Source organism: Phaenicophaeus curvirostris, chromosome 2 (assembly GCF_032191515.1).
Source record: "Phaenicophaeus curvirostris isolate KB17595 chromosome 2, BPBGC_Pcur_1.0, whole genome shotgun sequence".
Lineage (NCBI taxonomy): Eukaryota > Metazoa > Chordata > Aves > Cuculiformes > Cuculidae > Phaenicophaeus > Phaenicophaeus curvirostris.
Window position 1 is genome coordinate 40,673,438 of NC_091393.1, and position 16,152 is coordinate 40,689,589.

Genomic DNA, 16,152 nt, shown 5'->3' on the forward strand with positions numbered 1-16,152 from the left:
GTACCAAATGTATGGTGAGCAACTGTACTGTGCATCACTTGTCTTGTATATTCTATTTGCTGTCCTATTAAACTGTCTCTATCTTAACCCAAGAGTTTTACTTATTATTCCATTCTCCTCCCCATCCCACTGATGAGGGAGAGGTGAGTGACAGGCTGCATAGCACTTAGTTGCCAGCTGGGTTTAAACCATGAGACACTCTTTCCCTAATTTTAGTGCCTCCGGTAATGGTTTCAAAGGGATTAATGTTGTGACATGGTTCTATTTAGTTTGCTTCCTCATTTGTTGGCAATAAGCTTGAACAGAAATCACAGTTGGTATTGACTGGAAAGACTATTTATTTATTTTTAATGTTTAGTGGAGCCACACTACTCTAAAAATATGAATATTTGATTAAGATGAGCCAATAATTTTTCCTTAAACAGCTACTTTAGAGATCACCTTAAATTTTTGAATAAAAGGCTCTTGTAGTATAAGTTCCTTTCCAAACAATACATATTCAGGTATTTCCCTGCTTGCTCAAGCCACACTGAAAGATCAAAGAAAACTACATTAAAATACAGCAAGTAGGATTATTATTTTAATATCTGTAGTATTCTTTACACTGTACAGAGCCCCTGATGCAATGTGATTTTTTATACTTCATAAAAATTCTTTACATACATACAAAAAGCACATAACAGTGACTGAAAGAAATTAACAACAGCAAACAGCACATGGATAGACTGGTCTTAGTAACAAAGAAATTATCTACTTACGCTGGCCCCATTGGCCACTGCTGGGATTCAGATAGTTGGGGTAAAGGCCCTCTGGCTTATCCAGTCGATTTAGAACTTTTCGAATATTCATTACCTATTGGAAGGGTACAAAGCACTGATCACTGATCCATTTTTCCCAAAAAAATAAACCAGTGCTGGTACAAAAGTCTTAAAGTGCAAATATCCCTAAAAATAAAAAAATAGTCTTATTCAACACATACATGTGAATACCTCTGTGCAATCATACTACTATTAAAAAGGGTCCCCTAAGCTGATATTAGCATGTAAATTAGCTCCTCAAAAAACTCTGGAGCTTCAGTGTCAACGCCAGTAATGAAACAAAAAAAAAAGCAAGCTTGAAGTTCAGGACTTGCCAAACAGAGTATCTCACCCCTCCAGATGATACCAAATTACATAAAGGATAGTTGCCTCAACTAAGTTCAGCTACTTCAGCATTATATTCCTCATATACCCAAATTAGAAATGATATTCACTATTAAGGCTATGACCTAGTTCAAATGCAGAAAGAAGTGAATTGCAAAGCAGTTGTGCCTGGAAAGGAGAGCACTGCTGGAACTGAGCTTCATAAAACCAGCTTGCCCAACAGGAACTCATACAGCTCCGAGATCCCCACCAACACTGTTAAGGAGCTTGCTACAAACGAGAGGCTTGGGAAAACAGTTACAGTCCAGACGTTCTGCAGTTGGAGTCATTAGCAGCACCATCCATTGCAGAGCATATGAAATAATTAATACTGATTCTTAATATTCACAGAAAAAGCAAATGTAGCAGCTTGGGAGAATGGAGATCTTGAACACCACAGACCAGAAACTGCAACAAAAAGGTACTGACAGCTTCACTATAACACCCTGAATGCCTAGAGATCAAGTGAACTAGCTGCTAAGAAAGAAGTTAAATTAGCTTACACCAAGCTGCTGAAGGATTTTTGTTGTGCTACACTGCCTTCTGCATCTTGACGCTATTTTGCAAACAGACATTGCCCAAATACAGACTGCAATGAGTTCTAAACCTCGTTTAATGAATTATTCTATGAATACTTCCATGCAAAGCTTATTGCAGTGTTTCTTCTTCCTTATCATGCGTACCGGCCCTGGAACAGCTTCCCTTTGAGGGCCATGGAATCACAAATCTCTACAGAGTTTTAAGAGCAGTTTACATAAACAGATTTCCAGCATCTTGCACCTATCGCTCAATGCCACTTTAGCAGAGGACCATAAGCTAGGATTTTTAACATATACACTTTCATCGCACTTTGTCTCTTAGTAGAACAGATGTTATACATTAAATTAGCAAAAATGTCAAAATATAATTAAGTTACCTAACAAGTTTGTTTCTGGCTGTTCCTGGTGGCTGCTCTCCTCGACCCTATCCCTCCCCCCGGCCAGATTTGTTTAGAGAAACTCTGTCTTTAAATTCATCACTAAATTTATTCAAATTGGTAGGGGGTTAGTTTCACAGAATTTATTCCAGCGCTGACAACAGTATCACAGCAAAGTCGTTCAGTCCTTCGGAAGTTTGATACAACTATTGTTCATTTTGGATTTCACCACTGATTTTAAATCTGCTGCTAAACATTTGAATTCTCACTGTTAGCGATATCATTAGATAGATAATACCAGGTTTAGCTAACATGGGAGAGTTACAGTAAGAACACAAAACCAAAACAAGTAGAAATTTTAATTAGGGAAAAAAAGATAAATGATACAATGTATTATAAAGAACAGCACTTGCTGACTATTTATGCAAAAAGCAGAGCACAGCAAAGGGCCTAGGTGGGATTTGGGGAAAGAGAAGAATTGCTTTCCATGGCTCACGAAAATAAAAAGTACCCAGAAGAAAATTCCATCAAATTTTGGAAGAATTAGTAAGCACAAACAACTGTTTTGACAAAGAATGTTTAGAGGGGACTTTCATCCCCTGCAAAAGTTCAAAGCACCTCTTAAACATAAGTGCAATGGAAGGGCTTTCTGACCTGACTCATAGGAGTGATGATATGATATTTTGAAGACTAAACTTGCTGAAATCACACGAGTTAGCCGTGGTGCTTTGCTTTCTGTAGGCATCACATATTATCTCTAATATAATGTCAATGTTTGTTTTCACCACATTCAGGTGAAGTACTGAAGCAAGCTCTAGAGTCTGATTATTTCATGTTATTCAAATTTAGATCACATCAGAAATGGTGTGTTTTATACAGTCAGGTAAGTGCTATATACAAGACAATGAATCACAATGATTTTGGAAAAAAAAATTGACTTCATAATACAAGAACACGCCAAGGTGATTAGGGAAACCTATAGAAAACATCTATCTCTTGTGACAAATGCTTACAAGTAAGGAAAAATCCAGATCTCTCCCCAGAGATAAGTCTCCCAACACATTACTTATCTTTTACAACATGATTTTGACTGAACAGTCTAACCTTGTCAGCAAAGACAGGGTTTCCAGACAGATGGCTCAAGTGTACGAACTCCAGATGCAAAGTCCCAAATTCCGCCAAAATGCTGCTGCCGCCAGAGGCCCACGGCCAATTTCGACCAATTCCACTACGTTGAGGGAAAGAGAAATACAGAAAAATAAACATGAGCATCTACAAGGGAATGCTAATAAAATATAACAGGTAGTAGATATACTATTATCAAGAGAATTAATTTCAAATGTACGTAATAGCTGTGTAAGAAATGATGCTTCATCAGCCTTCAATGATTTTACTATGGGACCTTGAATTATTTCATCCAGTTCTGCTCAGGCTTGTAGAATCGCTTCTTGCAACAAGCTACTTTTTTAGCTCATGAACAGCTGAATACTCATACCGCTCTACATGTGTTTCACTGTAAGATATCGTGTCTAAAGACATTACAAAAACAGAATATGAGAAAAGATTTGTATACTTCACCCATTTCCCCTGTACCCAACACAACACACTAATTTTAACTCTTCCTTCTACAATTCAACAGTTTTTAAAATACTGGAATATACAGGAGAGGCTTCAAGTTAAAAGTACTACATGCAGTATACCCTTCTTAATACCAGGGAATTTAATAGAGTAAGATATGTAGGTATTGTCTATCCAGGTCCTCTAACCAGGATGAGTAACTTCAGTTTTAATTAAGGCCTAAGCACACTTCATAGCAAAATTAATCCTGGGGTTTGTGCCTCGAGTAGAAAAAAGCACACTTATTTCTCAATCTCCATCCAAAACTAATGCAGGTTGAGATTCAGGATGAAAAGTCTCCTAAAGTTTCATTAGAAAAAGTTACAGAATTTTCCCTTGAAATCTCCAGCACCAATACTCAGAACCCCCCTTGAAAATAAAGAAAGGCTAGTCAACTTTATAGAACATCTAAGTGAATAATGACATGTTAAACCAGCATATTATTAGCATGAATGTCAGGTATAAACCCACTCATTATGTACTGGAATGTCTTCCTTATTTTTAAGTTAAAACAGCTTTACACACACCCATACACCTATAAATAAAAAATTAATTTCACTTTTACACATAAGAAGCCACGGCAGTCATCAGTTAGCATCTGCACAATCATAAAAATCAGGTGTTGTTCCTGAGTAAGAACGTGACTCATATTGAAAAAAAAACCAAAACAAAGCAAACCACCAAGAAACTCCATCTTTAGTTCACCATGATGGAAGTCCTCAGCTGTACTAAAATTTCTTCTTCAAAAGGTCAAGCGTCTGTAACTGAAGCTTAACCAATATACTAAAATTAAGATGCCATTAAACTAATTTCCCCACTAGCTACATTAACATGTTATTTTCAGATTTCCACCACACACACAAAATAAAAACAAGTCATTAAACTTCAAAAGCAGAGTAAAAGCTTCAAATAAAGAGCACATTTGTTTTCTACTTAAATGTCACAGCTTTAAACCACGCAACACCTTTGGCTGCCTGGCCCTGAGCTGAAGACACTGCTGGAACTCACTCAAGTGCCACCAAAAATACACCCAGAATATTACATACTGATAGGTGGATTGTGGTGGATTGTCCCATTTCTTAAGTATCACAGCACCTGTCAAATGCTCCCCACTGGTTTGCTGTAGATTTTCTTTCCCCTAGATCATAAAGCATCGAGGTGACAAAGCTCATCTGAGTGCTGAGCGGAGGGAGAACTTGATGGAGAAAAGAGATCACGTGAGCTGGCTGACCATAAAGGTACAAGAGGCTGGGACACATGCAAATCCTCTGATACAAGTGATTGCTCAAAACTCCAGAGGAGAAAAACATTTCTTATCTTCATAGCTGCAGCCAAAATCAATGACACAATGAAATCAGGGTATCGCAAAGATGCATGCAATCCAACTTTGATACAATATTTGTAAAACAGAAGCAGAACACAAGTTCTATGGGATCTGAATTTTTCATTTTAAGAGCACTCCTACAATGATTAGAGTGATTTTTACTTCTGATGAAAACAAAATTGAGGAGAAAAATCCACCTGGCTTACAAGCCTTCAATATATTGTGGGTCAGAATTTTTTCCAAATGGTGAGATAAAAGCATCAGATATTACAGAAAATAAGATCAGGGTGAGTACTGTAGGAAAGATGTCTGAAAACCTCTTATTTACAGACTGAAGAGCTTACACCTACAGACTAGTTATTCACCCAAGAACAGGCACCATCTCTAGGACACACTGGCCCAAGTCCTGCCTAACTGCTGAATTCTAGATGACAATATTTTAGCTTGTTTCCAAATTACCCAGATTGAAAGAGATGACATAAGACGCTACCAGTAAATAAAGCTCACCAGAAAAAAAAGTGAAATATTTCCAGATTTTGAAAAGTTATCATGTTATGGTATAACTGGCAAAAGTCCACATTTTCTTCTATTAAATTTCTCAATAAATCTCCAAGTGGAAACACTGAGCTGTTGCTGCAGCAAGGCATCCAACCAAACTTGGCAGAAAATGTAGTGAAGTCCATACTTGCACTCCACCACAATGTCTGTTCATATCAACACAACCTGTCAGAACATTTTAATGTACTGCATTTTCTTAACGAGAAAAATTTCCAAGCACGATTACCGACAGCCTTTCTGCATGCAGCAATGTGTTTTACCATATGTGGAAGATCCTGCTTGCTTAAGAGGATTTGAAAACAGTAAACTTGCATTCTTTACCCTTAATGCAAGAAAAGTAGAAAGAAACCTCTATACTGCATCTCTGTACTATGTAATGTAGCTTTTATTATTTACAGTTGGGACAGCTGGTTACGGAAAAAAAGAAAGGCATCAACATATTTCTGGCAAATCTGCAAAATAATGAGGATATCTGTTGGTTTAGACTCAGACAGGTGCTCTAAGTCAAAACTGAGACGCTTGCTTCAACAAGTGGTAGAACTCAAGAATTGCAATTCAGTGCCATAACTAACTTTCATGCAACCTCCAGCTGTGGATGTCTGATATTGTCTCATATCTCCATCTTTGGGGGAAATGAAACACTAAGTTTTCCACGTTTCCTCATCCTAACTGAAGCAGTCACAGTATTGCTTCTGGTTCCATTTAAGTCTATCCTTATCTTAAGGCAACAGCCCAGTGTAAATGGTGATGCAGACAGTCAGCTCCTGAAGAGAAATTACTGGAGCATGGGGGATACTCAATAAAGTTCTCCGTATACATAATGAGAGACATTTCACACGGTCTGGTCTTTTTTGACTAGAGAAAGTAGACTTTGGCTTTTGTTTAACAGCCTTTTTCCACTCCCAAAAATATTTTCCTAAATATTGTATACTTTTAAACAGAACAGTTGTTAATCAAGAGAGAACCTAAACAAGTGAAGGGATGGGGTGAAATCAAAAAAGACTTCTGTAAAATCAATTATAAACAATAAGTACATTTATTAAATGACACGGTAACCCAGTAAATCTTAATAACCAGGCATAGTAAAACACTGGTTTCTGCCCATGCATAAGAACGCATCTAGACATTTTTCAAGCTCTTCACCAATATTATTATTGGGGAGGCCACAAAATTCTCCAAAGTTAAGAAACTCAATGCTAGGTATCCGTTTACTCTTCAGCCACAAAGTCAGTGCTGAGTATTTATTTACTCTTCGGTTATGAAGTTACAGGCTGCTTTCCTGAAGTCTTGAGTTGGAAGCCTGGGGCTTGGGTGAAAGGTTTTATTTCTACTCCAAGTTTTAGCAAAACCATGTATAACATTGCAAGTTCCTACAGTTTTTCTTCCAAGGGCACCTATTACCCAGGTCAAGAAACTACAGCAGCAATCTATCATCTGAATGATAACAGTATTTTGGGGGATTTTCAAAAGGCATCTTAAGGCTCTGTTTGTGAGCTGCACAAACTTATGTGCAGGTCATTCATCTCAATCAAATCAAAATTTGTAAAGCGCTGAAAACTTTTTTTCAGTTTATTTCCACTCAGTTGTTCTTCCAAAATGGTTTAATATCCTAAATGACTTGTAAGCTGACAAATGCACTCTTCAGAAAGAGATAAATACATAGCACCACTGGCAGAGGACAGCCAAGGAGCCCCAGGTAAGATGCTCACCCTTTCCATTAGCTAAATTCCTTTATCTTGCTTTCCTTATATGATTTACTTTGCCACTGTGTTTTTTTAGTTTTCCTATGTTGCTACTCAATACAACTTGTACTACGCGTCAGTTATGTACTGACATCAGAATCAGAAACAAAACTCCTTCTATATGCTTCAGGAAGGAAGGAGAAGCCACACTACTTACACTTGGAGTTCCAGACCAATTCTGAAATTATTTCAGTTTACAGGGCAGTATTTTAACATTTCTCTAATCATTTCTGTCTAAAATCATTCTGCTTAAACTGCTTAAAACCTATTAAAAAATCTGTAAAATATTAACAGAACTTTAGAAGTTATTTCCATATTTTTATAACTAGTGTTATAACTAGTATTATTTAATTAAGTGAAATTTGAGTGAGGATCTGGATCAGAAAAGCATATTTAGAATCAGAGAATAGTTTTGGTTGAAAATAAACTTTCAGATCAAGTCCAACCATCGATCCAGCCCTGCTAAGCCTGCCACTAGACCATGTCCACAAGTATGACAACTACTTTTCTTTTAAATACCTCCAGGAATGGTGACTCAACCAGCCCGTGCCACTACTTGATAACCCTTTCAATAAAGAAATTTCTTCTAATATCCAACCTAAATCTCCCCTGGTGCATCTTGAGGCCATTTCCCCTTGTCTTGTCACTAGCTACAAGGGAGAAGAGATCAATCTCCAGCTCACTACAACCCATTTTTAGGTATTTGTGGAGAGTGATAATGTTTCCCCTCAGTCTCCTTTTCTCCAGGCTAAAGGACCTCGGCTCCCTCAGCTGCTCCTCAAAAGGCTTATGCTCTAAACCCTTCACCGGCTTTGTTGCCCTTCTGTGGATGCGCTCTGCATCTCAATGTCCTTCTTGTTCTGAGTAGCCCAAAACTGAACACAGTATTCGAGGTGGAGACTCATCAGCGCCAAATACAGGGAAGGATCACTTCCCTAATCCTGCTGGCCACACTACTCCTGATGCAGGCCAGGATGATATTTGGCTTTCTTGGCCACCTGGACACACTGTTATCCAGCCACTCCTCTCCAAGCCTCTAACACTGCTTGGGGTTGTTATGACTCAAGTGGAGGACTCGGCATTTGGCCTCATTGAACCTCATGCCATTGGCGTCAGCCCACCAGTTCAGCTTGTCCAGGTCCCTCTGCAGAGCCTGCCTATCCTCAGGCAGATCAACGTGCCCACCCAACTTAGTATCATCTGCAGAATTACTGAGGGTGGACTTGATTCCTCCATCCATGTCATTGATAAAGATATTAAACAGAACTGGCCCCATCACTGAGCCCTGGGGAACACCACTTGTGAGGGGCTGCCAGCTGGATTTAACTCCATTCACCACAACTCTTCGTGCCTGGCCATCCAGCCAGTTTTAATCAGTGCAATGTATGCCTATCCAAGCCATGAGCCAGGCCATCACTGTTTTATGATATATCCCATTTATTTTATAAATTTTGCTACTGGACATCCAGTGCCACAGAATCCGAAATACAGTATTTGTAATTCTGCTGTGGTTCATTCTCAGCAAATATGAGTCTGACTGACCTAGGCTGCTGGTAACCCAACTCAGTATTTTTCCAGCAGACCACTGTTGGTCGTTCTGTACATAGGAACAGAAAGTATGAGATCAGTATCTCTTCTGAAACTTACAGAACATACCAGAAGAGGTAACAACAGAAGACACATAAATATTTTTAAATTTTTTTTCTTAAATTACTGAAATTCAGAGGCACAACAATATTTACAAGATTTTTTTTAAATTACATTACATCCTCAATATATATAAAGAAGGAGCTAATTTTCAACTGAAAGGAACAGCAAATCCTCAGGGAAACTACACAAATACAAAGGGTCAAAACACTTAGCAAATCAAAATTCATGCCACCAGTGAGCAGAAACGTTTCAATCTCTGCAAAGAGATTGTTTATTATCCTCCACCCTTTCCTGGAAGGAACCAGAACTCCACAAGCTGGAGGCAGAGCAAGACTTGAGAATTTCAACATTTAATGCAAAATGCATGAGAGAACAAAGGATCTGCCCAGACAATACTACTTATGACTGGAATTGCTTGGGCTCAGTCATCTTTTACCAGAAACCCACATGAGCAGAACATTACCCAGCCCAATCCACAGGCCTTGGCTTGCTCGCTTCACTCCGTACCACCAGCTACCCCTCCATCCAACATCCATGAGGCAGAAGGACTTCCCCAAATGGGGCTCAAGAGAAAGGAAGAGGGCGATGCGAAGGCCACACAAACATTCCTGTAGCTTTTTTCTCCTTCTTCTCCCTCCCAGTTCCCCAGGACACACTTCTTGCTGCTTCATGACTCTCAGCCCCTGAGCATGCAGGTCTTAATTATTAGCTTTCTTTTGGTGAAAGAAAAACATCATCCCCTGCTTTTCCCCCCAAAAGGAAACCCGTGGTCCTCAGACAATTTCAAAAGCATAGGATCACTTTTCCACATTTTAGCCTTAAGATGACAACCACATGTGATGTGCCTGCACAGCTCATACTCCAAACCGTGTGATTCAGCACAGGGACAGTGTCTAGCAGCCACAGGTCTGACTGCGAGTGATGGGGAAATGCGAGAGCAGTGCAACTCCAGCAAGGGTATTCAGAGAAACGCATCTCTTCAGGGCTCCTCTGATAATCAGTACAGGGAGATAACAGAATTAAATTACTTCACAGAGGAGATTAAAGTAAAGGTGGAGTCTCTCCATTCACAGACCATTCTCATCTATAGTTACCCCTTGCCAGGTGCCCAAATCTCCCTAAGATTTCAATTAGCTTCACAGGTATCAGATGGAATTTTTAACTCTCTGCAGGCTAAGATATGTAACAAAAAGTAGATCTGGAAATGAATGTTTTGTAATGTGGGTTTTTTTTAATTATAAAATAAGGTTTTTCCTAGCTCACTTTTTTTTTATGGTCCTTTTTTGTACAGGTCATGTTTACATGTAATTTTTATAAAATAATGCAAGATAACTTTTGGCACATTATCCTACAAAAACAAACAGAGAAAATTTTTCTGAAGTACTAAGACATGAAAAAGATAAGTCCATGGATCTTCTATACCTAGCCAGCCAAGACCACACAGACTGTGCTCCATATTGTGAATTAGTAAAATAAAGAAGTTAACACAACGCATTATGGCCAAAATTTCTCTCACGTATGTAATACATGTCAATTTATTGTTATTTTCTCTGTTATATTTCAGTTCAGTCAGAAAAATCTCCAAGGGTACAATCCATTTGGGCAGAATTGGTCATTATTTCTATGAATGGCTTTTTTTGAAACAAAAGTCTTCCTTTTACAAAAAGTCATTATAACTATAAAATGGCCAGTTACTGCATTTCTAATAAAGTATTTGCACATTGCAAAAGCCTTCAGTCTGTTTCTTTCATAATAATACTTTAAGTGAATTAAGTCAACTAAGTCTCCTTAGAACAGATGAAGAGAGGTCAGTAAGGGGTCAGGTTCTTATTTACATACTCAGTATCTATTTCTAATTTTAAATAAAATATATTTAAAAGATTACATTGCTACAGAGCCACCGATGGCACAAAATACATCAAAATGCTAAATAAAATATAATTGCTTTCAGCATGTCCGAGGCAAATGAATGAACTCAAACCCAAACAATTAATATGTTTCAAGTATACTTTGTGGAACACACCCCAACATAAAGATAAGCAAATAATGGGAAAAAAACACTTCATGGATACTACAGTTGCACAGTGTGATCCCCAAGCTAAGGGAGTCACTATGGCAGCCAAAAGGATGATATTCAGAGGTCATTTTCATAGAATATCTAACGCTTCATATATTATTTAGGATTGCCACATCTGAAAATGCTTTTATAAGAATGATTTTTTTATTTTGACCTGAATGGAACCATTTGTCAATGTGTCACAAAAATAAATGAAGAGTGGCTTCCTCTCTTCCCAGAAATGAATGTTGATCATTAGACATACAGTCCTTGCCAACAACTTGCTAAAAGAGAAGATAAATTCAATCCCATAAACCAGACTGAGGAAGTTAAAAAGTGATCTGCTATTGATATTTTTCAGAAGAGATCCCCTTCGAACTCCTCTGGTGCTTCTTCCTCCTTTGGTATTGCAGCTGACTAGCAATGCTAATCAAATACGGTTTTCAATTTAATTTATCAAGAAGCTGTGACGAAGAATGAGATTTTATTATAGGTTCATACATTCTAAAGCAAACAAAAAAAACCCAGCCATGAGGCACACCGGCAACACTTGGTAAAGGTTCCACTACTGTATTTGATAAATTACATGCTCAAAAGGTTATTTTTTTGAAATTTCCTTCACACACATATATATATACCAAGGGTATAACATATGGGAAATTGATGTAACAGTCTGTGTTCACTCACTGCAGCTGGGTTGAACTAGATGACCTTTAAAGGTCCCTTCAAACCCAAGAGATGTCCCACCCATTCTATGATTCACAAGCACTGAAATCAATTATTTATTTGTTAACATTTCTAAGATATTTAATGTTTTCTTGGTTTTGCCATACCTGACAAATGATCCATATCCCTATTTGACGGAAGAAAGGTAAGAACACAGAAATCCCAGGTTTGCCTGCACCAGTGGTACTCAACTTTTGTACCAAAGTCTAATGGCAGGAGCTTCCAGGATAGTACCTTGCAAGCAAAGTCAAACAAGGAAATCCCTGACACAGCTTGCATGGTAACTGTGTATTTCTAGCCCTGGTAGAAGGCATAAACACTTCCTGTCCAGCTTGCAATAAGCAACAATTAACTTTTTCCACTTATCTGTGGTCCTCATCTGCCCCCCAGACAACATTAACCAAGGCAGTCAGACTCTTGCTGGAGTTCTGACTTTTATACAGCGTCCCTTTTCTGAGAAAGGAAAACTAATATAATCCAGTTAAGCATCTCACACAATGTCTTGACAGCTGGAGATGGCAGAAAGAGAAACTTAAATCAGCTAGCTAGCCTATGAGGTAGTTTTTGATGTCTGTTTTATTCCTCTTTGTCAGTAGAATCTTTTAGGGAAATGCTAACAGCTGGTTAGTTTTTCAGCTGTGACAATGAATGTGTAACTATTGCCCTTGCCTAATCATTGCCCAGCTGGCAGCTTCCTGCTCAGCTGAGTTGCCCTCTCTCAAGGCTGACTGACACCACCAATTACCTGGTGAGGTGATTTCTAGGGATGCTGATTTAGCAGGAGGAGGCAGACAGTGAATTAGTACCATCAGCAACTGCACCATGAAGACTAACAACAAAAGTGGTTACTCAATTTTACAGTACGATGGGGAGAAAAGAAATTTTTATAGTGTTATGTCAGACAGAATACAATTTATTTTTTCTACTGTAGGAAGTAGGCTAATGAAGAGGTATATCCTCAAGAGCTATTAGTTTGAGAACATTAATTTTGTGTATTTGCCTAGTCATATGCAGTGTCAGCATTAATATATGCTGATCCTCCTGGTCACTTCAGTTCTGCCAGTACAGGAGATTTGTATTGGAGGCACATACACATAATCATCTGGCTGGAAATGACAGTAGGAAAAGTCAGATTACTCTGGCTGACTGTTCATTGTGAGAAAAACTACCAGCACAGCTCCAAAAAGATGCTAATAGGAAACAGATCTTTAAACCAAGACCTCTGCTTTTCCCCACAAGATTAATCAGGTCAAGAACGGAAGTCGTCCTCCTCCCAACATTTCTGCCATTCACCTACCCAGTGACCTTCAAGACTGTCCTAGAATGGTCACTATTTCCTTACTGCACCTGCAGGCAAAAGGCTAAATTGTTCAAAAATTCAGCCCTATGAAATGCTATTAAGTCGGCTGATCTTGCTCAAGGTTTATATTCAACAGCTTTCCTTTTGAATCTGCACAGAACAGCAACAGAGACTAAAGGACATTGTTAATGTAAAAGTAGGGAGGAAGGAGAGGGTCCATGAGATATGAAATTTCCAGTATCATCACCCTGTGCTGTAGCCTCTGCTGGGATAGGCCTGCACCTCCTTGAAGTCAGTGGTGGAGGAGGCGTTGGAGAAATGTGCACATAAACACACATAAAAGGCTGGGGAGTTATGCCTGCTCCACATCCAAGTCATAGTCCATAGCACTCTTTGCTCAGTAAAAAGGGACATGTTCAACACCACCATCAAATTCACTGTCATGGCAACAGGACCAGCCCCTGTGGCGAACACCACTTGCTCATGATTATGTCAGACTAACGATGGGTTCTGGAGAAACACCAAGTGAGTGGACACTGAAGTCAATGTGAACAGTGGCAGAGGTAATAGGAGGAGCCAAGATGCAGGTGGAGGCCAAAATGCCCCAGAGAACCAAGACAAAGAGTCAAAAACCTCATCTGCCTCTGGGAAGCAGCAGAGAATAAGCAAAAGCCCGTGAAATTGCCTGGAGGAAGATCTTGCTTTACTATAGACATTGAAGTCTGTCAGCTGCTGAGAATAAAAAATAAAACATCTGCGGGCTCTGAACACCACTAGACACTCTGGGATACTGCTTTCATGATCTGATACACAGCTTTTGAACATCTGGATCCAGCAATACTATGTCTATTGATACTTAAAATAATGAGAGTATCTTATTCTCACCAGTCTATTCAGACCATTGGGCTGCTTCGTTGATGTCAAATTCCTGCAGCATTTCTCTGTGGAAAAATATTAAATTTCTTCAGGACTTCACTGGCAGGTTTTGTTCAATCCTTTCCTTACGGATGTCTGCCCTGTGACAAATTTCACATTACTGGTGCTCGAAAGGGTCATCAAAGCTTATGGAACTGGCACCCTGCAGCAAACCAACAGAGCAGTAAGCTCACATGTATGCTCCCACATGGAGGAGTGTGAGAAAGGGAGAGACAATTAGTAGTCAAGCAGTATATGATCTGAAAGGTCACTATGAGACATGTCAAGTGTTTAAAGATAGTTTTCAAGTGTCACCATCTAAAACTGTACCAAAATTGTACTTGTTATTGTAATCATTTTTTATAAAAGTTATCTGAGCACAGCACAGATCTAGCCGTTTCCCCATCATGGACTAATGAAGAAACTAAACAATTCAAGTTTTCTATTGCTTTATGCACTAAAGGCTTAATTAATCAGTTCCAAGGGCTGAAACAACACAACAGAGCAAGGCTAGAGATAATAAGTACCAGCATAGTCTACTTTTAATCAGGTCCCCAAGGAAAAGTGGAAATAACAGGAAATGAAAAGTCATGAATGGAAGTTGCAGTTCTGCCATGCAATAAGAAGTTAAAACAGTGTAAATGAAGAAGGCATTAGAATAAAACTCCCTAGTGGAGCAACTGGTTCAAGTCAGTGTTAGGGACAGCCTAAAAAAACCTCCCAAAACCAGACCCAATCAAACAATGAGCCCTCACACCTCAAAAAAAACCCCAAAACCCACAAAGCAAGAGAAACTCCAAAATCTTCTGGTTCTGAGAAGCCAATGGAAAACTCTCTTAACAGACTGACTAGGAAGAAACATAATCAGAATATTGGAAGAGTCCATGAGAAAAAGCCATTTTTATATGGCCTCTTCCTCTCTGCTATGTTTTTTAATACTAAAAGTTGAACTAACTTTAAGTCTAACGCCTGTTTCAGAACCCTACATTTCACATTAGAGTGCCTGCTGCCTTAAGCCACTATTGCCATGGCAATCACCACTCTTGATCTGCTTTGCTCAGTACACCTCTTTATAAGACCCTGCTCCCAGTTTTATATTTTTTTCCAACATTCAACTTTCATGTTATCCATTTTTTGTTCTGCTGAGGATTTGTAATAAAACCTGCCTCCTCCCTGATGAGTTAATTAACTTCTGAATTCAGCAAGTTTCTATCCCACATCAGGATTCCTTTACTAATACCTGATAGTCAAGCTTTGCTAAATTATTTTTGTCATATCAATTGCATTGTCCAAGTAAAAATAAACATTAATGTCCTTTGTTGTAAAACAGCTTGTTATAAGTGTTAAGCAGTTTACATTTGGAAGTGACTAGGTAATATAGAAACAGTGTGGAGAATTGGTGATTGAACCCAGAACTTCCCATTTTCTTTTTTCTTCTTGTTGTGTCTGTTGTTGTTTGGGAGCGGGTTTTTATTTTGTTTGTTTGGGTTTTTCTGTTTCTTTGTTTTGCTGCTTTCTTTCTGGCCCACAACTCTCCTTTTGACTTCCATGCTACCAAGTATTCTTCAGTCTTCTGCTAGTCATTTGAGGTCTTAAGTTGTTTCCTCACAACCTCAAGTGGAAAGCAGCAAGACGTGTTTCTGTGATGAAGATCCTGCAACAGTGGTCACCTCCAGTTCAGGTTAAGGACACTCACAAGCGAATTAAGAATATTTGTGTACTGAAATATTCTGAAAGCAGTGGCTTCTTTATCAGAAAAGTGGGAGTCACTTTTTCAAGGAAAACCACTACTTATCTTCTGGACAGGGCAAAATCCAAATATTTAGTCTTTTTAGTCTGATAAGGACTTTTGAAAGAAGGTAAAGATTCAAAGCATCAAAGAAATGGATGGCAAGTGACAAGCTATATGAAACTCGCCAGCTACTAATTCCCACTTTCCCACTTCCCAACATTTATTTTATAAAACCCTAGATCATCCTAATATCAATCTGTTATTTGAAATATATCTGTATCTTGCTTATCCAGATCATATTACCACCAGATGGTAATTTTAAAAAGTGTTTTTAATCTTTTACTTCTCTGAACTGAATAAGCTTTTATTAGCTTCTCATGTCAAGAAAATATTCTAAGTTGATTCAGTTATTTAAGTTTAAAAGTCTTTCAAATC

The 16,152-nt window shown here is 38.6% G+C and overlaps 1 protein-coding gene across 1 annotated transcript in view; it reads right to left on the minus strand.

The window, feature by feature from the left end:
* Nucleotides 1–16,152, minus strand: part of MAN1A1 (mannosidase alpha class 1A member 1) — a 157,751-nt gene that overhangs the window by 25,971 nt on the left and 115,628 nt on the right. Inside the window, exons 6-7 of the mRNA XM_069851778.1 lie at nt 3,202–3,325; nt 759–852 (exon numbers count right to left, since the gene is read on the minus strand). Of these exons, the coding sequence (XP_069707879.1) occupies nt 759–852; nt 3,202–3,325 (218 nt within the window). The remainder of the gene's footprint in view (nt 1–758; nt 853–3,201; nt 3,326–16,152) is intronic.